The 26,250-nt window shown below is 37.9% G+C and overlaps 1 protein-coding gene across 1 annotated transcript in view; it reads right to left on the bottom strand.

Moving 5' to 3' along the window:
* Window positions 1–26,250, bottom strand: part of ZFR2 (zinc finger RNA binding protein 2) — a 139,768-nt gene that overhangs the window by 8,694 nt on the left and 104,824 nt on the right. Inside the window, exons 14-15 of the mRNA XM_027851298.1 lie at window positions 23,659–23,800; window positions 2,062–2,150 (exon numbers count right to left, since the gene is read on the bottom strand). Of these exons, the coding sequence (XP_027707099.1) occupies window positions 2,062–2,150; window positions 23,659–23,800 (231 nt within the window). The remainder of the gene's footprint in view (window positions 1–2,061; window positions 2,151–23,658; window positions 23,801–26,250) is intronic.

Here is a 26,250-nt window from a genome sequence, read left to right as displayed (position 1 = left end):
ATCTTAACATGAATGAAAAAAGAGCCTCTGATAAGCAGTCCTGAACATCTGTTAGAGCAGAGAAAGGACTGATCGCCCAAAACTTTTGGACCAGACCTGTTGTACTGAACTCTCATCAAGAAAACTTCCTTTACCAGGACGAATCACCACCTGCTTTGCAACTTATAGTCTTAGAGAGTTTCTTGGAACAGAGACAGATCATTAAAGCGACTGTCAAAGGGCACAATCACCATCATCACTCATGTTTATGTAGCACTTTTAACTTTGCAAAATACTTCATAGGTATTCTCATTTTATTCTCACAACAACCCTGTGAGTTGCTATTATTATCCTCATTTTACAAATGAGGAGATTGAGGCAGAAAGGCTGTGTCTTGTCCAGAGTCACAGAGGTAGTGTCAGAGGGAGGATTCACACTCAGGTCTTCCTGACTCCAAGACTAACACTCTAGTCCCTAAACTAAGCTGTTTTAGGGGTGGCACTTGAAGCCTGCCCTGCCCCCACCCCCTATGGTCTTCCTGACTTCAAGACTAGCTCTCAATTCACTCTCATACTGCATAATACCTGGCACAAAGTTTAATGAATGTTTGTGGATTGACTGATGAAATAAATTATAGTTGGTCCTTCCCTTGTACAAAGCACTTACACAAACACCACACACAACCCTCACCACAACCCAATCTGTAGATGAGGAAACCAAGGCTATGAGACAATAAGTGATTTGTTTAATAATTCATTGCCTGTCAGATCTCAAAGGGATTTTAAAAGTTCTTCTAATCCAACCATCTCACTTTATAGGTGAAAAAACTGAGCCCTACAGAGGTTAAGTGACTTGCTCTAGGTCATAAGGCAAGTAAGAAGAGAGACCAGGGCTGAAACCCAGCTTTCCTGATTCCTTGTCAGGTACTCTTACCATAATACTACACTGCATTCCTAAAAATGAGATTTTTGATGATGCTTTTATAGAAATGACTCATTTCTTAATTTTTTTTTTTTTTTTTTTTTGCTTAGGCAGTTGGGGTTAAGTGACTTGCCCAAGGTCACACAGCTAGTAAGTGTCAAGTGTTTGGTCTGAGGCCGGATTTGAATTCAGGTCCTCCTGACTTCAGGGCTGGTGCTCTATCCACTGCGCCACCTAGCTGCCCTGAAATGATTCATTTCTTAATGCACAAGACCATACAATAAATCTAAATCAATGTTAAAAATAGGTATTTCTGAAGTTCCTAATAATCATGCTGCTTATAGGCTGCTATAGAATTTCAGAGATAAAAGGAACATTGGCATTTTTCAGTCGTGTCTGGCTCTTCACGACCCCATTTGGGGTTTTCTTGGCAGAGACAGTGGAGTAGTTTGCCATTTCCTTCTCCAGCTAATTTTTACAGATAAAGAAACTGAGGCAAACAAGTTAAGTGATTTGCTCAGGGTCACACAGAAAGTTCCTGACTTCAGTTCCCGGCACGCTATCCACTGGACCACCTAGCTGCCAACAACAACAACAAAGAATTTCAGTGATGAAAGGGATGCTGGAAGTCTTTGAGTGCAAACCCTTCCTTTTACCAATGAAGAAGCTGAGACTCAGAGAAGCTAAGTGATTTGCCGAAGGTCAAACAGGTCCAAATGAACCTAATCCACAACTAAGCTGGAATAACTTCTGTAACAGCCCTTACACATTAATCATCCAGCCATTGCTTGAAGAGTTCCAGTGACAGGGAATTCATGACTCCCAATGGGAGTTCACTGTACTTTCAGAGAAAATATCTAGCTAATTTTGTTAGGGTGACATTAACACAATGAACCAAAATGTGCTTTCACATAATTTCATCTCAATAATCCTTATTTTGCAGGCCCAGATAAACAAGTCTAATCACTCTTCCAAATAATAACTCCAGTATTTGATGAGATACAATACTTGGGAAGGGGTCTTTCCTGGCCAACTATATAGCAGGACTATCACTTTCCTCCCTTTTCTCTCTCCTTTCAAGCAGAAATAACAATTTGCAAATTAGCCTATTTTCAATTGGCAAATTGGCCAATGTTCACAACTACTTGGAAAGCACCTTACCTGGAACCATTTGGCATGGCGAAGGGCAGCCAAGGACTCTAGGCATTTTCGCTGACTCAAGACATCTACAGGATCAGGCTGAGACTCTTCTGTTTTTTCACAAAAGAAAAATAAAGTTTTTAGATTATTTTTTTAGAAGAAAGGTGATAATTTCCATCTCTACTACAAACTCACTCTGCTCTAATTCCTTAGTCGAGGCCTCAAGTTATGGATCCACAAAGCAGCATTAAAGTCTTATAAGGAGGACTCAATACGGTGTGGAGGTAATCCTGTGTTCTTCGAAGGCTGTGCCAGTGACACCCAGACTGACAGCATGCCAGAAAGGCTCCAAATATAGTCTCGGCAAAGGACTGTATCTGCTTAGTAAAAATTTACTTTACCTGCCTAGTAAAATACAAAGAAGCTCATCACTAGTAGGCTAGCCATTGAAGATGGATTCTTTGCGCACGACAACACATGAAACAAAAACAAAAGCATCAGACGTCATTTCTGCGGCAGTCCACCTTCCATTTCTGGCTCTGGTAAATAACTAGAGCGACCAAAAGTGATCAAAGCCCTGTAAACTATACAGAAGCCTCACACCTATACATCATGAATACCTTCTTTGAGAAGAGAGCCAAAAGGATTACAGACATGGCAAGCATTAATTACCACAGTAAGTTCAACTGATTGCATTTTAACAGCCAGGAAATGACTTGTCACCGACACGGGAGTCACTTCAGGGTCAGACGTTTGTGTACAGCCAGACCCAAACTTAAGATCATTGATCTGGGAGTAGAAGGAACCTCAGCGGCTATCTAACCCAATGCACTTATTTTTACAGACGATAACCTGGTGAAAAATGGGAAAAATCTGAAACAGACAAAAAAACGGCCCTGCCCTCAAGGAGCTTCTGACATTGTGTTGGGGGGATGAAAGGTACAGAATATAAATAACCAAATACAAAATAATTTGAGGAGGGAGAGAGCATGAACAACCAAGGAGATCGAGAAAAGTTTCCTACAGGAGTTGAACCTTACCTAAGACTTAAAGGAAGCTCAGAAGTCTGACACATAGGAAAGAGCAGAGAGAACGTTCTTGCCAAGGGAACAGCAACAACAGCAAAACTCCCTAACCTAGAGGAGGTTGGTGGAGCTCAGCCTGAGCTAAAAAAATACAAAAAGAAATTTTTTTGAGGAAATAGAGTTTCACTACACTTAGCTACTTATAGTACATAATCTTATTAGCTTAACAGAATAGAAAAGAATAATTTGTAATGTGCGCCTACATTTGCAAATGCTGCCACCAGTGGTTTTCCTGTTTGTTGGTTTTTACTGTTCTGTGGTTAAATAATTTCTTGAACTACATGGTTAATTAGTTTTGCTACCTCCTTTTCAGAGGGGGTAGGAGCAGAATAGATAGTGCAAGCATAAACTTCATCCAAATACATCCAAACCGAGTACATCCAAATATTCTAATCTGTGGTTCTAACATTTCTTCCAATCCAAATACCTGTCTTGTCTAGCCAGCTCACAAGAATTGTTTGCTGGATGAAATACTGTTTTTTATAGTTGGCTTCACAGGAAATAATACCCAATAATACCAAAATAATGCCAAATCTACAGTCTATCAATAATAACTGACATTTATGAAATTGCTTGAAGTTCACAAAGTACTTTACAATAATCATCTCATTTGAGCATAACAGAAGCCCTGTGAGGTAAATATTGCAGTTGTTATTAGGGATAGGCCCTGGTTAAGGGGCCAGACCTGTGATTTCACTGAAATAGGGAACTCTGGGTGCAGAAACTCAACCAATGCAAGTTGGCATCATTTATGCAGCTTAGTCTAAGAGAGTTGTCTAGCAGTGGCATCTAACTCAAATAGAAACAGATCCCTACATTGACTTACAAAACTACAAATAAACATTATGTTTTATTATATTTTTATTTATTTTCTTAAACATTTCTCAATTACATTTTAATCTAGTTTTGGCTGCACTTGGGAGTTTGTCGGGACTTGAGTTTGACACATTTGGAGAATAATGCCAGGGTCACAGAGCCAATATATGACAGAGGCAAGATTTGAACATAAGTCTTCAAAGTTTCAAGGTCAGTTCTCTCCTTATTACTGCATGCTGCTTCTCTATTCTGACACAGGCATTCTTACTCTTATTTTATAGGTGACAGCCTCAGAAAAATGAAATGACCTATCCATGGTCATTGAGTTTTAGAGGAAGGATTCAAACCCAGGTCTTCATGATTACTAGGAGGACTTTTCAACATTAAGGCACTGACTGGGTAATCTCTAACTAAACAGGACTTCAATTGAGAGTTTAAAAAATGTATTGATATCTTTTTTTTTTACATCACATTCATTTCCAAATATGTCTACTTCATCCCATTCCTAGAGAGGCATCCCCTATAACAAAATATAAAAAAGTAAGAAAGGAGGGAGGCGGGAAAGCAATTCAGCAAAACTAACAGGCATATCAACCAAGTCTGGCAGTAGGCGTAAAATTCCACATCCATCAGCCAACACTACTACAAACAAGGAAGCTGCTTTTCTCATCTCTACTTGGGGGTCAGACTCAGTCATTATAATTACACAGTGTTACTTTTCCTCTCCTTTCCTCTTTTCATTTACATAGATGTTCGTTCTCATTGTATATATTTTTTCTTGGTTTTTGATTACTTCATTTTACATCAGTTCACCTAAGTCTTCTCATGCTTCTTCTTCTTCTTCTTCTTCATGTTCATTACTTTTTATGGAGTGGTAAGATTCCAGTAAATTCACATCTAATCACTCCCCAAGGGACAGGCATCTACTTTGTTTCCAGTTCTTTACTAGAACAAAAAGTGCTGCTTCAAATATTTTGATGGCACTTGAATTTTGCTGAAAGAAATTCTAACATCTATAGAACTGATTAGAATTAGGAAAGAATGGATAAGAACTTTGCTGCTAAAAACTTCACCTATTAAAACAAAGAAAAATTTCAAACCAGGTATCAGAATTATTACCCTGTTTTGGATCCAGGGTGAAAACGGCGAAGCAGCAAGTAATTTAAGACCGTAAATAAATATGAACGTAACTCTTGGTATTCTAAATATGAGACCTTTGCCCAAGTAATATATTATTAGAACTAAACCATATTACTGTTGAGATTCTTCTGAAAACAGAAACCAGAAACCAAAAGAAAGTTGCAGCTAAATAGGGGAAACAAATGATAACAATGGCACAATTGGTTTCATTGTGAACCCAAAGGCAATAATAAAAATCATGTCATGAAATGCCTCTTGGTCATCTTGTCTCATGATAAGATAAGTGCTCATGATAAGCATAAGTAAGAAGATACCGCAGAGAACCCTTCCTTTCCCCCGCCCACCTTCAGTTCTCAACAGCTGCCAGAAAACACAGAAGTGATCAATGTTATGGGGAGCCCTTCCCACAAATCTTTTTGACAATGCTTCCTTTTCCCTTTTCCCCTCCTGGGTAGGAGGAGAGAAGAATCCTGATCCTTCAATCCTACCCCTGTGGGAGGGAACCCACAACTCCTGCTACACTACAACCTTCATGTCTACTGTTTCCCCTCTACTCTTCCCCCTGGGAATGGGTCACACACTTCCCAATCTCTACCCATTCACACCTGACACCGAAGGATGGGCAATGCTGCTCATACTACTTGGATAAGCAAGGAGCCACCAACTACAATCCTTCCAGTAAGATGGAGGACTATAAGGCCTTACATTTACCTTTCTACTACATCCTCCAGCTACTAGGCCTTGCCATCTGCCCTAACACTATTCACTCCAGACCTCTTACACTTGCTTCTAATCCTCTGAACCCTCCTACATGTGCTGTCTTTTCCAATTAAAAAATAACTTGAGAGCAGGGATCAACTCACTTTTTAATTTCTATCCCCACATTATATTCCTGACACATTGTAAGCACATAATAAAGCATTTTTTATTCACTCATTTAAGACCACCATGAAGATAATATTAATTTAACTACTAGCATCTATTTTAGAGGATAAAAAGGCAGATAAATTCTACAAATAGTTGGACGAGCCTTTCAAAACTAAGTCAAAGTACACTTTGATATTTGGTATCTTCAATATAACCCCCTTAGACCACTGCCTTGTCATGGCAAAGGGGCTTGCATAGCTCAATGAAACTATGAGCTATGCTGTGCAAAGTTATCCAAGATGGACAGATCATAGTGGACAGTTCTGACAAAAGGTGATCCACTGGACAAGGAAATGGCAAAACACTCCAGTATCTTTATCAAGAAAACCCCATAGACAGAATTTTATCATGCATCAGTTCATGTAAATCTTTCCAGGTTTTTCTGAAATCATCCTGCTTGTCATTTTTTTACAGCACAATAATACTCCATTAAAATCATAAACCACAGCTTGTTTAGCCATTCCCCAATTGACAGGCATCCCTTTGATTTCCAATTCTTAGCCACCACAAAAAGAGCTGCTATAAATATTTTTGTACAAATAGGTCCTTTTTCATTTTTTTGGATGTCTTTGGGATATAGACCTAGCAATGGAATTGCTGAATTAGAGGCTATGCACAGTTTTACAGCCCTTTGGGTGTAGTTCCAAATTGGTCTCCAGAAAGGCTGGATTAGTTCATAACTCCACCAACAGTGCATTAGTGTCCCAGGTTTCCCACATCCCTTCCAACATCCAATATTTCCCTTTTTTGTCATATTAGCTGAGAATGGGTAAATTTAATTCAGGTAATCACTATATCTACTACTGTGGGCAAGAATTCCTTAGAAGAAATAAAATAACCCTCATAGTCAATAGAAAGGTGAGAAAAGCAGTACTAGGGTATAATCTCAATAATAATGAATGATATCTATTCAAATCCAAGGCAAACCATTCAACATCACAATAATACAAGTTGAGCCAAGACGGCGGAGGGAAAGCAGTGACTGTCTTGAGCTCTATACCAAAGCCCTCCAAATACCTAAAAAAAATGGCTCTAAACAAATTCTAAAGCAGCAGAACCCACAAAAAGACAGAGTGAAACAAATTTCCAGCCAAAGACAGCCTGGATGGTTGATTGGAAAGGTATATCGCGCCAGGCGGGGAGAGGAGCACAGTTCAGTGTGGGTGCACAGACCACAGCATCCCTGGAGCAGGCCTCAGAGGACTGAATTGCGGGCAGCTGTGGTAGTTTCCAGACTTCTCAACCCACAAACGCCAAAGACAACTTAGAAGGTCAGTGGGAAAAGTCTGTAACTGCGGTGAGAGAGGAGCTAGGTCTCAGCCACAAGTCTCGAGTGCGGCCCATGGCTGTGGCTTTTTCCTGAGCTTCTGGCCCACAGACTGAGGGGGAATCGAGTGGCTGATAAGAGATGGATTGCAGGGATTACTTTGCCAATGCTGAGGCAGGAATCTCTTGCTTTACCAGTGCTTGGAGCTGGGTCACAGTTCTGAGGGGCAGTCCTGGGGCGAGGAGGAATGCTGGTGTGGTGGAGCTAGTTGTGGCTGTGGAGAGGAAACACTTCGCCCCTTATCATACCACCTTGGAAGAACTGAAAATTTACAGGTCCTTAGAAGTACCTCTGAAAATAGCTGTACAAAGCCCCAAAGCCTGGGACAGTACACTCTTCACATTGGAAGCAGCCTTTTACCTTAACAAAGAGTTTAAAACTCAAGTAATTGGCCGGGATCATAAGTAAGCAGCGAAAAAAGAGTCAGACTATATTATCTTACTTTGGTAACAAAGAAGATCAAAACATACAACCAGAAGAAGACAACAAAGCCAAAGCTCCTACATCCAAAGCCTCCAAGAAAAATATGAATCAGTCCCAGGCCTTGGAAGAGCTCAAAAGGGATTTTGAGAGGCAAGTAAGAGAAGTAGAGGAAAAACTGGGAGTGATGCAAGAAAATCATGAAAAACAAGTCAACAGCTTGCTAAAGGAGACCCAAAAAAATACTGAAGAAAATAACACCTTAAAAAATAGCCTAACCCAAATGGCAAAAGAGGTCCAAAATGCCAATGACGAGAAGAATGCCCTAAAAAGCAAAATTGGCCAAATGGAAAAGGAAGTCCAAAAGCTTACTGAAGAAAATACTTCCTTAAAAATTAGAATTGAGCAATTGGGAGCTAGTGACTTTATGAGAAATCAAGACACTGTACAACAAATCCAAAAGAATGAAAAATTAGAAAACAATGTGAAATATCTCATTGGAAAAACAACTGACCTGGAAAATAGATCCAGGACAGAGAATTTAAAAATTATTGGACTCTCTGAAAGCCATGATCAAAAAAACAGCCTAGACATCATCTTTCAAGAAATTATCAAGGAAAACTGCCCTGATATTTTAGAACCAGAGGGCAAAATAGAAATTGAAAGAATCCACCAATCTCCTCCTGAAAGAGATCCCCAAAGGAAAACTCCTAGGAATATTATAGCCAAATTCCAGAGTTCCCAGGTCAAGGAGAAAATATTACAAGCAGCCAGAAAGAAACAATTCAAGTATTGTGGAAACACAATCAGGATAACACAAGATTTAGCTGCTTCTACATTAAGGGACTGCAGGGCATGGAATGTAATATTCTGGAGGGCAAAGGAGATAGGATTACAACCAAGAATCACCTACCCAGCAAAACTGAGTATAATCCTGCAGGGGAAAAAATGGTCATTCAGTGAAATAGAGGACTTTCAAGCATTCTTGGTGAAAAGACCAGAGCTGAATAGAAAATTTGATTTTCAAATACAAGACTCAAGTGGAACATGAAGAGGTAAACAGGAAAGAGAAAATCACAAGAGACTTATTAAGGTTGAACTGTTTACATTCCTGCATGGAAAGATGATATTTGTAACTCATGAGACCTTTGTCAGTATTAGGGTAGTTGGAGGGGAAAAAATTATATGTATATATATATATAGATATAGATAGATAGATAGATAGATGGCACAGGGTGAGTTGAAAATGAAGGGATCATATCTGGAGAATAAAATTAAGGGATGAGAGAGGAATATACTAGGAGAAGGAGAAAGGGAGAGGTAGAACAAGGTAAATTATCCCACAAAAAAAAAAAAAAACCAGAAAAGAAAAGGCTCTTACAGTGGAGGGGAAATGGGGGAAGGTGAGAGGGAATGATTGAATCTTATTCTCATAGGATTTGACTTAAGGAGGGAATAACACTTAATTGGGTATGGAAATCTGTCTTACCCTACAGGAAAATAGGGGGGGAAAGGGACAAGAGAGTAGGGGAATGATAGAGAGGAAGGCAGATTGGGAAAGGGAGTAATCAGAAGCAAATACTTCTGAGGAGGGACAGGGTCAGAAGGAAGAATAGAATAAATGGGTGGGTGGGATAGGATTAAGGGAAATAGAGTTAGTTTTTCACAGCATGTCTACTATGGAAGTGTTTTGCATAACTGCACATATATAACCTATATTTAGTTGCTTGCCTTATCAATGAGGGTGGGTGGGGAGGGAGGAAGGGAGAAAATTTGGAACCCAAAGTTTTAAAAACACATGTTTAAAAAAAATGTTTTCACATGCAACTGGGAAATAAGAAATACAGGAAATGGGGTATAGAAATCCATCCTGCCCTATAGGAAAATTGAAGAGGAAGGGGATAAGAGAAGGGGGGGGAAGAGATAGAAGGGAAGGCAGGCTAGAGGAAGGGGTATTTAGAATGCTTGCCATCTTGGAGTGGGGGGAGGGGCAAGATGAGGTGAAAATTTGGAACTCAAAATCTTGTGGAAGTAAATGTTGAAAACAAAAAAATAAATAAATTACCATTAAAAAAAAACAATAATACAAGTCTGTGCTCTAATCACTGATGCCAAAAAGGCCAAAGTTGATCAATTCTATGAAGACCTACAACATGAAAAAAATAAAAGATGTCACATTTATCACAGGGGGTTGAAATGCTGAAGTAGGAAATCAAAAGACAATTGGAATAACAGGCAATTTTGGCTTTGGAGTACAAAATTAAGCTGATGAGTTTTGTCAACAGAACTTACTGGTTATAGCAAACAGTCTTTCAACAACCCAAAAGGCAACTCTACACATGGACATCACCAGATGGTCAATATTGAAATCAGATTATATACTTTGCAGCCAAAGGTGGAGAAGCTTTATGCAGTCAGTTATAACAAGACCTGGAGCTGACTATGGTTCAGATCATGAGCTTCTTATTACAAAATTCAGACTTAAATTGAAGAAAGTAGGGAAAACCATCAGACCATATTGGTATGACCTAATTAATATCTCTTATGAATATGAGTGATGATTAGCTCTGATAGAATGCCTGAAGAACTATGGACAGAAGTCCACAATATTGTATAAGAGGCAATAATAAAAAATATTCCAAAGAAAAAGAAAAGCAAGAAAGCAAAATGGCTGTCTAATGAGGCTTTACAAATGGTTGAGGAAAGAAGGACAGAAAGATAAGGTAGAAAGGGAAAGATATACCCAACTAAATGCAGAATTCCAGAGGATAGCAAGGACAGATGAAAAGATTTTTTTAAATGAACAATGCAAAGAAATAGAAGAAAACAATAGAATGGGAAAGAAACATCTCTTCAAGAAAATTAGAGCTATCAAGGGAACATTTCACATAAAAATGGGCATGATAAAAGGTAAAAATGGTAGGAACTTAACACAAGTAGAAGAAATTCAGAAGAAGGGAAAAGAATACACAAAAAATAGTTATACAAGACAGATCTTAATATCACACAGTAACCACAATGGAATGGTTACTGATATTCTCCAGACATCCTGGACAATGAGTTGTGAGCCTTAGGAAGGATTGCTAACAATAAGGCTAGTGGAGGTGATAGAATTTCAACTGAGCTATTTAAAATCCTAAAAGCTGATGCTGCTAAAGTGCTGCATTCAACACGCCAGCAAATTTGGAAAACTCACGTGTCCACTGGATTGGAAAAGATTAGCTTATGTCCCAATCCTAAAGAAGGGTAATGCCAAAGAACATTCAAATTACAAACAATTTGGCTCATTTCACATGCCAGCAAGGTTATGCTTAAGATTAAGCAAGCTAGGCTTCAGCAATATGTGAACCAAGAATTACCAGAAGAATAGGCTGGTTTTTGAAGAGGCAAAGTTACTAGAGACCAAATTGCCAACATTCACTGGATTATGGAGAAAGCAAGGGAGTTTCAGAAAAGCATTACTTCTGTTTCATTGACTACACTAAAGCTTTTGACTATTTAGATCACATTAAAATGTAGCAAGTCCTCAAAGAGATGGAAGTACCAGATCATCTTACTTATCTCCTGAGGAACCTGTACAGGGGCCAAGAAGCAAGAGTTAGAACCGAACATGGAACAACTGATTGATTTAAGATTAGAAAAGGCATATAACAAAGCTATATATTGTTACCTTATTTATTTAACTTATATGCAGATTACATCATGCAAAATTCCAGGTTAGACAAACCAAAAGACAGAATTAAAGTTGCCAGGAGAAATATCAACAATCTCAGGTATGCAGATGATACCACTCTGATGTCAGAAAGTGAAGAGGAATTAAGAAGCTTCTTGATAAGGATGATAGAGGAGAGTGTAAAAACTGGCTTGAAACTTAACATAAAAAAAAAAAGCCAAGAGCTTAGCAATTGGTCCCATGACTTCCTGGAAAACAGAGGAAGATGAAATGGAAGCAGTGTCAAATTTTATATTAGTGAGCTTCAAAGATCACTTCAGAAAGTGACTGTAGCCATGAAATTAAAAGATGCTTGCTCCTTGGAAGGAGAACTATGGCAAATCTGGACAGCATAATAAAAAGCAGAGATAGCACTTTGCCAACAAAGGTCTATATAGCCAAGGCTATGGTTTTCCCAGTAGCAAAGTATGGTTGTGAGAGTTGGACTATAAAGAAAGCTGAGCGCCGCAAAATTGACACTTTTGAATTGTGTTGCTAGAGAAGACTTTTGAGAGTCCCTTGGACAGAAAGGTGATCAAATGAGTCAATACTTAAAAGAAATTATTTCAGTGTATTCACTGAAAGGTCAAATATTGAAGCTGAAGCTGAAATACTTTGGTTTCATAATGAGAAAATGGGACTCATTGGAAAAGACCCTGATTTAGGGAAAGATTAAAGGCAAAAGTAGAAGGTGATGGCAGAGGATGAGATGGATAGATAGTTCCATGGAAACAGTGAACACGAACTTGTACAGATTTTGAGAGACAATGCAAGATAGAAGGGTCTAGTATGCAGTGGTCCATGGGATCATGAAAAATTGGACACGACTGAATGCCCAACTAACAACAAACAACAACTTCAATACAAATACAGGATGGCAAAAAGTACACTGGAAAAATGTCTTACTATTAAGAAATACATTCCTCATATGTACCATATATATAATATAATAATTATATTATATAATATAAACATATATTCCTCAAATGTATCATGACTATAGATTATAAATATTTTCTTCAAGAACAGAGTTGGGGGTGAGGGGGAAGGAGGCAGTGGAGCCAAGATGGTAGGGTAGCAAGAAAAAGCAGAGCAAGCATCCTCCCAAAAAACTACTACAAACAGATCTAGAAAAAAATCTGTACAGAACCCCTGGAAAAAATCACAATATCATATTTCCAGCCCAGGTTAGCATAGGAAGGCAAAGAGGTCTAGGTACATTATGATAGGGTATGGACAGGAGCATGCCCCAAAGTGCTCCAGCAGCAGGGTGAGGCTGTGCACCAGGGCAAAAGGAGGCCTCAGACTCAGCAGAGCGAGGCTTAAACATGTGCCCAGTAAAGTAATAGGACCCAATTAGCAACTCTGTCACTCATTGCCCAGTTCTGAGTCACAAATTCAGCGCAGACTGAAATGGGAACTTGTGCTTAAGGGTGGTATTCCATAATGAGGAGTAGTTGTGGCCATTAGGCTGTGTACAAGGAGCAAGCTATAGGTAAATTGCACCTATGTGGGCTCTGACCTCAGGAGCAGAATGGAGTTTCAGTTCTAGCCTATAGCCTAGTCTGCAGCCTACAGTGGAATAACCAGGGAAAGAATGCTAACCAAAAGGGAGTTTCCAGTTCTGTAATTCTAAACCAGCACAGTTTGACAGCTGGTTGATAGTGGCTAAGGACAACAGCAGTCCACTGAAACTCCAAGTAAGGAAGACCTATTATTCAGACCCAAACCTATAATGGAAACTTGCGTACCTCAGACCACAGGGATAGCAATCAGACTTTGACCTGGATCAAAGCACTTTGAGAGCACTGAAAGCTTGCAGGTCCCTGTGCCTGAGCTGTACACAACAATTGGAATAACATTACACTCAACACCCCCAAAAAGAACAGCAGCAGGACCAGACCAGACATTTCCTCTAGAAGTAAAGAGAGACCAGACCTAACATAAAGTCCAAAGTCAGGAAGGAGGCTGGGAGAATGCTTAAACAAAGAAAGAGTCTGCCCATAAAGAGCTTTTACTGTGACAGAAATGCTCAAGACATAATACAAAAGAAGAGAATGAGTCTAAAACATAAAGTAAAACACAGCATGGGCACAAATTCAATGAGAATTCCTGGAAGAGATAATGAAAGATTTTTTTTTGTAGTTTAAAAAAATTTTATAAATAAAATGAGAGCGCTAGAGAAAAAACAGAAAAGAAAGGAGAACTATGGAAGAAATAATAGTTAAGGGGATTAAGCTTAGCAAGAAGTACAATATCTTATCCAAGCAATAAACATCCTAAAAATTAGAATGGACCAAATAGAAGCTAATGGCTCCTTGAGAATACAAGAAATATTAAAACAACATCAAAAAGACTAAAAGAAGAAGAAGAAAATGTAAAGTATATCATAACAAAACAACTGCCTTCAAAAATAGATCAGAGAGAGTTCATTGAAGTCTCACTGGACTACTTGAGAACCAAGATAAGAAAAAAATAGCCTAAATATCATATTTCAAGAAATCATAAAACAAAATTGCCTATATCTCTTAGAATGAGAGGGCAAAGTAGAAACAGAAAGAATCTACTGGTCACCTCCTAAAAGAAACTCCCAAATAAAAATTCCCTGGAACAAAATAACCAACACCCAGAACTTCCACATCAAAGAAAAACTACTACAAGCAGCCAAGATAAAGAATCCAAATATCAAGAAGCCACAGTCAAGATCATACATGATTTAGCAACCACTACTATAAATGAGCAGAGAGCTTGGAACATGATATTTCAGAAGACAAAGGACATAGGCTTACATATAAGAATAACTTACCCAGAAAAACTGAGTATAATCCTACATGGGAGAAAATGAATCTTTAATGAAACAGAAGCATTCCTGATAAAAGATCAGAACTGAGCAGAAACTTTGAAATGCAAACACAGGAGTCGAGAGAAACATAAAAAGGTGAACATGAATGATAATTATAAGAGACTAAACAAGGATAAACTATTTACATTCTAGTATGGGGAGATGATATATTTGTTTCCTTTGAACCCCTATCATCATCAGGGGTCATAGAGTCTAAAGAGACAGAAGGCCTTGGAGTGGCTCTGTTAAATCTTGATGATCTTAAAAGAAGAATGGTATAGGAAGGGAAGACAAATACACTGGAAGGAAGGAAAGGGAGAGGAAGTTTAAGGAAAATTACCATAATGTGTGTGTAAACATATACATACACACACACTCATATACATATATATATATACACACACACATGCATATTATATATATATATACATGCATATATATATGTGTGTATGCATGTATATATATGTGTGTGTGTTATATATATTAGGGTATGCAAGAAAAAACAAACAAACAAGGAAGAAAGGGTAAGGGGAGCAGCTGACACTTGAACCTTACTCTCATCTTAAATGGTCAAAGGGAGACTATCAACACACACAGTTGGATACAGAAATATATTTCACTCAAAAGAAAAACAGGAGGGAAAAGGGAGAAAGAGTATTTAGAGGTAGGGTAGATCAAAGTATGGATTAGTGTTAAGCAAAACAAACTAAACAACGATGTACAAAAATATTCATAGCTCTTTTTGCTGTGGAAAAAATGGAAACTGAGGTGGTACCCATTAATTGGGGGAATGGCTAAATAAGTTACAGCATATAAATGTGATGGAATACTTTTGTTATGCAAGAAATGATGAAAGATACAGATTAAGAGAAACTTGGAAAACTTGCATGAGGCAAGAACAGAACCAAAAGAACAATTTATATAATAACAATATTGTAAAGATAAACAACTCTGAAAGATTTAGCAACTCTTAACAGCATAATGACCAACCATGATTCCAAAGGAGCAATGATGAAACAAGCTGCTAATCTCCTTAAACAGAGGTGAGGGACTCAGAAAGCAAAATGAGCGTTTTTTTCCTTTTAGACATGGCCAATGCAGAAATTTGCTTTCCTTGACTATACATGTTGGTAATAGAGGTTTTCCTTCTCTTTCTTTTTCAATAAGGGAGGGGTTGCAGAGAGAGAAGGCAGATCGTTGTTGATTGAAAAAAATTAATTAAAAAATAATAAAAGAAAGAGATTGGACTGAATATCATTACAAAAATAAAATTTCCTATATCTTAATGGATGGAAAATGAATAGTGATAAATCTAAATTACATCAGAATCAGATGAATGTACAGTCAGCTCATTGACTAGTTAAAGTAAAAGTCAAAAACCAGCAACAGTTAAAAGGCTAAAGATAGTAAACACATAATAGGTAATTACAACTCCACCTTGGCCTATTTAAAACAGCTTTTGCATTTAAAAAGTGGGAAATAATTTTATTATAAAATTTATTGCAAAAAGTTGAACAGATATAAAGTAACTGCCACAAAGATAAGATGAAATTAGAAACCACCTTAGACAGCAAAAAGTTATTTTGCCAAGTAGAAAGGCATGGCAATCATTAGCAATGCCACCTTATAACACAAACCCATTTGTTTTGAGAGAGATTTGCATTTTTTCACTTAATTTCATTTCTAAATTAAAAAGTATTTATTTTCTATACACATACAGAAAGAGAAATAAAACCCTTGTAACAAATACGTATAATCAAAACAAATTTCCATATTATCCAAGTCTCATTCTGTATCTTGAATCTATAACATTTCTGTCAGGAGATGGATAGCATAGTTCAACATCAATACTCTGAAATCATGGTTGCTCACTGCACTTAGCAGATTTCTTAAGTCTTTCAAAGTTGTTTTTTTTTAAACAGAGTTGTTATTATATATATCATTCTCCTGGTTCTGCTCAATTCACTCTGCTTCATTTCATATAAGTCTTCTCAGGTTTCTCTGAAACCATCTTCATCATTTCTTGTAGTACAATAGTATTCTATTATATCATATACCATAAATTGTTCAGCCATTCCCAAATTTGCAGGAACCCCTCACATGAACCTGTTCATAAGACCCTACAGAGGCCAGGAGAAGATTATGAGTAGTACTATCTAACAAAGCAATGAAAAGCAGTGGCACCAACAAAACAATCAACAACAATCCAACAATGTGGCTTACGATACAACTAAGGCATTTTACCCAAAACGTATTCCTGGATGAAAATGGCAGGACAACAACAACAAAAAAAAAAACAGGAAATGTAACAGATTTTTTTTTTTTAGCATTTCTTTCAATTTCTATTTTGCCCTCTGGTTCTAAAATATCAGGGCAGTTTTCCTTGATAATTTCTTGAAAGATGAAGTCTAGGCTCTTTTTTTGATCATGGCTTTCAGATAGTCCAATAATTTTTAAATTCTCTCTCCTCGATCTATTTTCCAGGTCAATTGTTTTTCCAATGAGATATTTCCTATTGTCTTCTACTTTTTCATTCTTTTGGTTTTGTTTTGCAGTGTCTTGATTTCTCATAAAATCACTAGCTTCCAATTGCTCCATTCTAATTTTTAAGAAAGTATTTTCTTCAGTAAGCTTTTGGACTTCCTTTTCCATTTGGCCAATTCTGCTTTGAAGGCATTCTTTTCCTCATTGGCTTTTTGGACCTCTTTTGCCATTTGGTTTAGGCTATTTTTTAAGGTGTTATTTTCTTCAGTATTTTTTTGGGTCTCCTTCAGCAAGCTGTTGACTTGTTTTTCATGATTTTCTTGCATCCCTCTATTTCTCTTCCCAGTTTTTCCTCTACTTCTCTTACTTGCTTCTCAAAATCCTTTTTGAGCTCTTCCATGGCCTGGGACTGATTCATATTTTTGTTGGAGGCTTTGGATGTAGGAGCTTTGGCTTTGTTGTCTTCTTCTGGTTGTATGTTTTGATCTTCTTTGTCACCAAAGAAAGATTCTATGGTCTGACTTTTTGCGAGGTTTGCTCATGATCCCAGGCAATTACTTGAGTTATAAACTGTTTGTTAAGGTAGGAATCTGTTTCCAGTGTGGAGAATGTACTGTCCCAAGCTTCGGGGGTTTTGTGCAGCTGTTTTCAGAGATACTTCTAGGGACCTGTAAATTTTCAGTTCTTCCAAGGTGCTATGATCAGGGGCAAGGTGTTTATTCCTTTCCTGGCCTGTGCTCTGGTCTATGAGTGACCACAAGCACTCTTTTCTACCTTGTAACCGTGAGGAGGTTTCCCTCTCCACCACCACTGCACTCCACCATGCCAGCATTCCTCCTTGCCCCAGGATCACCACCCAGAACTTTGGCCCAGATCCAAGCACATGCAAAGCAAGAGAATTTTGTACCAGCAAAGAGATTCCTGCAACCCCCTCTGATCAGCCACTCGATTTCCCCTAAATCTGTGGGCTGGAAGCTCTGGAAGCAGCCACCACCCCAGGCCACAAGGGAGAACTGGGGCTGGGACTGTGCTTCTCTCTCACTGCAGTCACAGACTTTTCATATTGACCTTCCAAGTAGTCTTTGGTGTTTGTAGGTTGAGAAGCCTCGAAATCGCCACAGCTGCCTTCACTTCAGTCGTCTGAAGCCTGCTCCAGGTTCGCTGAGGCCTGTTTTGCCTGCGTGCTCACGCCAAACTGCATTCCTCTCTGTACCCTGTGCGATAGACCTTTCCAATCAACCATCCAGATTGGTCTTGGGCTGGAAATGTGTTTCACTCTGTCTTTTTGTGGGTTCTGCTGCTTTAGAATTTGTTTAGAGTCATTTTCAACAGGTATTTGGAGGGGTTTGGGGGAGAACTCAAGCAAGTCATTGCTTTTACTCTGCCATCTTGGCTCCACCCCCTTTTTTAGCATTTCTATGACAATTTATTTTTATAATCAATATAAGTAACTACCTCAGTAATAATTCATTAATGTGCCATATGAGGAAGCAGAAATGGCACTTGAGAAGACAAATTAGGAAGGACAATGGACTAAGTGGAAAATATAATGAATAGCACTACCCAAACAAAGTTGTCATTGATATACACAGACTCATATACATCTTATCCTTGTAAATGTTTCAAACAATCATCTACAAATGTATCAAGCATGCCATTGATAAAGACAGGACAAGGCAAAATGCAGGTTTTCACAAGTGATTTTCCACGGCAGACCACATTATTGGTCTTTAAAATTGACTGAAAGGTGTAGCAACTACAAGATCCTATTATACTCATTCTATGTTGATTACCACTATATATATATATATATATATATATATATATATATATGTACATATACACCTAACTCTGTAGAAAAAGATAAAGCCTTAAAGGGTCCTCCAACAAAGACATATATATGTTAAGGCCATTTCCTTAGAAAATGAGACTACATATATAACTCTATTCAAGGACATTCTGATGATTAATTAACTATGAGACACATGTTTGCCAAAGGTATTCAATGCTGCTGTATAGTAAGTTGTGGCTCAATGTCCAAATGGATGATAGATGGTGAGGTCCTTCAGATACTTCTCTTTGTGGATGCTTATTGCATCATTCCATAATATTAAAAGGATTAAATGAGATTATATTTGTTGCAAACCTTAAAGCACTACATAAATGCTAGCCATGACTATTATTATACTAGCCATGACTGATTATAAATACAGGAAAAAAGGATGAAAATACCAATATTTTAGCCTATTACATGCAATTGGCTGGCCAATTCATTAAGTCAATATGTCAGTATTTATATTTAGGATAAGTACTGCAGAAAGAACAATGAGCTTGGCCCAGAATTTAGTAAGAGTCAGAAGGCAGGTTTGACTGCTTTCTGAAAACTACATAGTGCTTTTAATGATCTCAAGCTGCTCCCTAATCAAGAATCTATCTTATTATTATTACTATTTTCCCAGTGGTGCTATATAGTTGCAAGTCTTAGAATACCACTTTCTCAAAAGAATCAAAAATTTGTGAGTGACTCAAGGTAAAATGGAGAGGTGCATGGTGGGTACAAATGAGTTGCAAAGACCTAAGGGAAAGTATCTATATGATGTGTAGATATACTTTAGAGGATCTCTGGGAAGACAGACAAAAATCACACAGGATGGGAAAGTGTGTTTTTGTGATACCACTTTCTCCTGGTCTTTCTCCTACATGTTTGACCATTTCTCCTGTTTCTTTTGCTGGTTCATCATACATGTCACATCCACTAACTTGGTAATCTTATCATTAAGCATGGGTTGAAATATCATCTCTATGTAGTTACTCCTAAAACCATATCGTCATCCCTAATTCTTCTAAGTTCCGGTCCTGTATCATCAACTGCCTTTTGGATGTTTTGAAAGGGATGTCCCACAGATAGCTCAAGCTAAACAGGTTCAAAACAGAACACATTATTTCCCACTGAACTTTAATCTCAAGTCTTTGAACTTCCCTAGGCTTCCTTCCCCTATACCTGTGGAATCTGACATTGTGAAGACATTAAATCAGAAGGCCTAGGTCCAAAATCTAATTCTGCTGCTTACTAGCTGTGAGATCTTAGACAGTTTATCACCTCTCTGTGCCTTAGCTTCTCCATCTTAGGTGATTAGACCAGGTGATCACTAAAGTCCCTATAATAACCCCAAATCCTGTGATTATCACCTATTGACAAAACACATTTGCCCCAGGGTAAAAATACAAACTCCTAGATATCTAAGTTTCAAACCTCATCATGGTTTTCAGTCACCTATAGAGGCACCTCTGCTTATATGCATTCTCACATCTATATACCTAATTATCAGGTGCTACTATCATCACAATCCATTAGTACAAGCCATTGTAAGTGGGTTACTTCTTCATCATAAACTGGGAACAATACAAACAATCCTCTCTAATAGAATGTGGCAAGGTAATTTGAGATAGCAGAACTTTAGATTTAGAAGTACAGAATCTTAGATGCTATCAAATCCAATCCCCTCATTTTACAGATGATGACACTGAGGCACAGAGAAATTAACCGACTTCCTTGGTGTCACATAGGACTCAGGTCCATGTCTTAGGTGGAATTTGAATATGAGCCTTCCTGATTCCAAGTCCAGTGCCCTATTCACTATGTCACATTTTAAAGATGGCAGGTATTAGTGGTGTTTTTTTTTTTTCAGAACTCTTTCTCCTTTGAAATATAAAGAAGAAAGAGTTGAGTTTTCTGAGGCTCTAGTCCTTCTGAATATGGTACCAAAGATAATAGCACATATTTTATATAGTACCTTACAATTGACTGAATAACTGAAGAACAAATTCAAAGGAGTTATTGCCACCAAAAGAAAAAGGCCACAAAGAGGTTATCAGCAACTACCAACTTACAAGCCAACTTTCTCATTTCTATTCTTTATGAGAATGGTCCAGACATGTACCCAGGGATCCCTGATAAAAATATAAAAAGTTAATAGAATCAAGTTTTTACAATGGTGTGCTACAGCAGACTACATCTTCAACTGCATAAGTGATTAAGAGGGGCAAAGAATACTTTGCACAGGGGCAGCTAGGTGGCGCAGTGGATACAGCACCAGCCCTGAAGTCAGGAGGACCTGAGTTCAAATCCGGCCTCAGACCAAACACTTGACACGTACTAGCTGTGTGACCCTGGGCAAGTCACTTAACCCCAATTGCCTAACAAAAAAAAAAGAGAGAGAAAAAAGAAAAAAGAATAAAGAATACTTTGCACAAAGATCCCACTTTGCTTATTGCTTATGACAAAACATTTGATTTCACAGAACAAAATTTAGCTTTAAATATTCCTTTCCAAAATAGTATCTCCCATGTATATGCTTAAATCACATAGGATTTCCTGATAAATGTAACAATAGATAAAAATCTTTTTTTCTCTATAATGCCAAACAAGGCATAAAATAAGGTGACATGCTCTCCAAAGGTGTTTGCTACTGTCAAGAGATGTTCAGCCCAGAATAAAAAAAAGAAGAGGGATTCCTTATAACTAATGAGGTTTTCCAGAATCTCCTATTTTAGGATATCACTGTGATGACTGCATCAAGCCATCAAATATTAAAGACTCCTCAGTGGAAACTGTAACACTTAACAGAACTCAACCTAACAATCCAGACAGGAAAACTTCATAAATGAAGACAACCCATTGACTAGACCATGTTTAGTTATACTGACACCCAGCTTAGAGGATGTCTCTGTAAAAGACATGTGCTTCTTGGACAATCTGCAAACAAACAATAAGTTGGGCCTGGAAATGGGAAGGTAGACAGTCACAGGTCGGCTTACTTTTGAGGAATTGCATAGCATTTTCAAAGATATCAAATACATTTCCTGAAACACAAAAGCCTGTCTTTTAATTTATTTTGGATTTTTTTGCTTTTTATTTTTAAAATTTTTATTTTTAGGTCTGCATTCTCTTTCTCCTACCCACCTACTTCCCTCATTGAAAAAGCAAGAAAAACAAACCCATTACAAACGCGTATAGTCAAGCAAAATAAATGTCTCTTTTGGCCACGTCCAAAAAAATTGCTCAACTTGCCTTCTGAGTCTATCAGCCCTCTTTCTGGAGATAGGCAGCATGTTTCATCATGAGTCCTCTGGAATCATGGTTGGTCATTGTGTTTATCAGAGTTACTAAGTTTTTCAAAGTTATTTGTCTTTACAATGTTATTTGTTACTGTATAAACTGTCCTCCTGGTTCTACCCATATTGATTCTGAATCAGTTCACACAAGTCTTCTGAGGTTTTTCTGAAATCATGCCCTTCATCAATTCTTACATTGCAGCATTCTTCTACCACATTCATTTACCATTCTTCAATTGATGAATACTCCATCAGTTTCCAATTTTGCTGCCACAAAAAGAGCTCCTATAATTATTTTAAACATGAGTCCTTTCCCTCTTTCTTTGATCCCTTTGGGGTATAGATCTTGTAGCAGTATTGCTAGATCAAAATGCGAGTAGCTTAATAGAGTTGGGGCCATAATTACAAATTATTTTCCAGAATGGCTGGACCAGTTCACAGCTCTTTTTAATATCAATATTCTTCTTATGTTCCAGTACAGTTATGAATCATGAAATATTACAATCTCTAAAGGATCAAAATTGCATGCAAAGTGAACAAAAAGGCACCAAAAGAATATATACAATTACTATAAAATAAGGCCAATTTTAATTGGAAATACAACTAAGATTATAAAACATTGGACAACATTGGTACTAACTTATAAAGCATACACCTGTCCTTTATTTTAATAAATGGAAAACTATTTATATATAAGGTTACATATATTATCAGTTGCAATCATCCCTATGTTATTTTACTTCACAGTTTTGAAGGATTGTATACTGTGAGGGGTATACAATTGGGAGAAGTTGAAGATGTATATAACGCATTGAAACAAAATTTATCAATAAAAATTTTAAGCTTTTTAAAAAGCATCAGAACAATAGGCAACCCAAAGAGGAATGGGAAAATGTACAATACATAGAAGTAGGCAACAGCATATTCCTAATGACAAAATGGATATGCAGGAAATGCATGTTAGGAAAAGGAGGTGGTCTAGCCATGAGAAAGAGAGCAATAACAGCTGGGCAGCCTGAGCATGCTATACTGGTACCCACATATTCTCAAAAGCCCTAAAGGAAGGCTTCCAGCACATTGTTATGTCCCATCCTCACGCCCCTTTAGAAGATTCATGTAAGCATGTGGACAGTAAATGTTTTCATGCATTTGTACAAAGTTTGAAAAGGCGTAAATCCAGTGCAATCTGCACAAATGGAGGGAGTATCTCACTATGAGAACACAGATCCATTAGTACAAAGACATGTGGTTTCCTCACAAAGTATTATTCCCATTTTACAGATGAGGAAACTGGAGTTAAGAGGTTAAATGACTTGTCCAAGCTCAATCAGGCAATAAATAGTAGAGCTGGAACTCAAACTCAAGTCTTCTGACTCCAGAAGTTCTGCTACATCATATTTCCTTCCTACAATGAAAATACTCTCACCGGGTACAGTAAATATATTAATTCCAATACGTATGGCACTTTACGACATACACAATGCTTTCCTCACAACAATACCCTGAAATAGTTAGTACAAATATTAGTGCCTTTATATTACAGATGAAAAAGTGAGACTCAAATTGAGTCATTTGCCCAGGGTCACATAGCTAATAAATTTCAGAATGAGAATTCAAACTGAGTCATACAATTTCACATTTCTTTCAATTAATACCATGGCACCTCTCAACATACTGAAACAGTTACATAATAAAGAATTTTAAGGGAAAGATGGTGTGATTTTCATGAAGGAAATAGCATATGCCTCACCTTTGTCTGTGGAAGTATCCTCTCGCATCAGGGGCGATGTGACTGAAATCGTAACCTGCATTTTGGGTTCCTTGCATGAGGCAATAACTATATTTGCTTCTTCTGTGTCAGATGAAACCTCATACTTATCCTCGGTTACTGTCTATAAGTTTGAAATAAAATATAAGAAGACTGTCTTATCCCACTAGAAAGGCTCATATTCACAAAACCAATGCTATGATTACAGCACAGAATTACATATTAGAGCTGGAATACACAATGTCAGACCTGGCAAGGACCTGAGAACATATAGCATCAGAGCTGAAGTGACGCTCAGAGATCATCTAAGCCAGCCCACTTGTTTTGCAGAAGAAGAAAAGAAAGCACATCTTCTTTCCCTACTCTTCAAAGTTCCTCAGTCTCTTCTGATCCTCTCTCAGGAACAAACCTGGTCTGCTCACCTCCTACTATGTTTTCTTCTTGATCCACCCTTCTTCCATCATTGCCTCCAAAGCACTGCTTCATCCACCTCTCTCTCTCCAACAATAGCCCGGGGCCTCAGTGTCTACATGAAGAGTACAACCCCTATTTCCAAGTAATTCCAAATTTAAACTAGTTTGTCCCTTGTCCCAGGATTTCATCAAGTGAAAGATGGTCAATAAAGTAGCTAAAGGTCAAAATATTCCATGACTTCAATGATAAAGATAAATGTCCAATAAAAGGTTGAAAATGACAACTCCTACTACCCTCCAAAACTATTTTGTGTTCTCCTATAAACCTGGAACATGTAAATGACAAAGAGGGTGATAACAGTGTGTGAGGATGACAGAAAATCAGTTCTGGAAGGGACTCCATTAATCACTGGGAAATCAGAAATGTCTTTTTTTAACTCTAGTGAATTCATCAATCTGCCATAAACCTATCCACCACTTTTCACACCGTAAATCACCTCCTTCTTTTGGATAAAACTCCCCTCCTTTGACTTTCATGACACCACTGTCTCTTGGTTGTCTTTATCTTTCCTTCTCAGCCTCTCTTGTTGGATCATCATCTTTCTTCTATCCACTAGGCCGAAAAGCTATATCCTAGGCCCTCTTCTTTCTTTACATATTTTCCTGGTGAACCCATTATCTCCAGTGGATTTAGTTATCATCTCTCTATAAATGATTGCTAAATCCAATCCTACTATTTCTCTTGAACCCCAGACTTGCGTTACCAGCTTCCTGCTAAACATTTCCATCTCAATGTCTTACAGATATCTCCAGCTCCAACATTTCCAAAATGGAATTTGTTATGTCATGTATTTTCCTTAAACCTATCAATTCTTCCAATTCCATGTTTCTGTTGAGGGGAAAACAATTCCTCCAGTAACTTAGGTTTGCAATCTCCTAGTATTGCTAAACTCTTCATGCTGCCTCAATAACCATATCCAATTAGTTGCCAAGTCCAGTCAATTCTACCTTCACAACATCTCTCCTATCTGCCCCTTTCTCTCCACACACACAGCCACCATCTTAATTCAAACTCTCATCATTTCTCACTTGGATTATTGCATAGCCTAACTGGTATCCCTACTTCCATTTTTTACCCTCCACAATCCATCCTATACACTATTGACAAATCTAAAACACAGATGTGACCGTGTCACTCCCCTCCTCAAAAGTTTTCAGTGGCTTCTTACTGCATCTAAGATAAAATTTTCAGTATGACATTTCAAATTTTCCATAATCTTTCTAGCTCTTACCTATTAGTCTTATTTCATATTAGTTCTCTTCATATGATTTTCCAAGCAAACTAGAACTAGCTATTCCCTGTAAATGACATTCCATCTCCTGCCTCCATGTTTTTCCACAAGTGGTCCCTCACATTTGAAATACACTCCCTCTTCCTTAATCAGATCCTTAATTTCCTTCAAAACACAGTTCAGGTAACATCTCCTATATGAGGCCTTTCCTAATCCCCTCAAATGTACCTCTCTCCCCCTTGAAATTACTGGAAATTAGGTGGTGTATTGGAGTATACTTGGAGTCAGAAAGACCTAAGTTCTACTTCTTCAGACATGTAACTAGTTATATGACCCTGAGCAAGGCATTTGATTTCTCTCAGCCTCAGTTTCTTCATCAACAAAAAGGGGTTTAATAATGGTACTTACATCATAAAGTTGTTGCGAGGATCAACTGAGATGATATAAAGCATTCTGCAAACCTTAAAGCGCTATACAAAGTTTAGCTATTACTATTCACCTGTGTACATGTTGTATCCTTGCCCCCTCAGCACCAAAAAGAAGGTAAGCTCCTTGAGGGCAGGGATTATTTCATTTCCTTCACCCATTCCCCTGATAAATACAATCTCTTGCCATGTCTTTTAGTTTCTACCTTCATAATTTTTACATGCCCCCTTCATACTACTTACACAGCCACCACCCTATTACAGGCTCTCATTACCTCTTGCTTGGACTATTGCAATAGCTTTTCGTCAGTTTTCCTACCTCACGTCTCCTCTTTCTGGTACGTCTTTCATTTGGCTGCCAAAGTGATCTTCCTGATGCATAGTCTGACCTTGTCACCACACACACACACACACACACACACACACACACACACACACACACAC

The sequence above is a fragment of the Vombatus ursinus genome, unplaced genomic scaffold (genome assembly GCF_900497805.2).
Source record: "Vombatus ursinus unplaced genomic scaffold, bare-nosed wombat genome assembly UNPS02009173.1, whole genome shotgun sequence".
NCBI classification, from domain to species: Eukaryota; Metazoa; Chordata; class Mammalia; order Diprotodontia; family Vombatidae; genus Vombatus; species Vombatus ursinus.
This window is presented reverse-complemented; position numbering and strand designations above follow the sequence as displayed.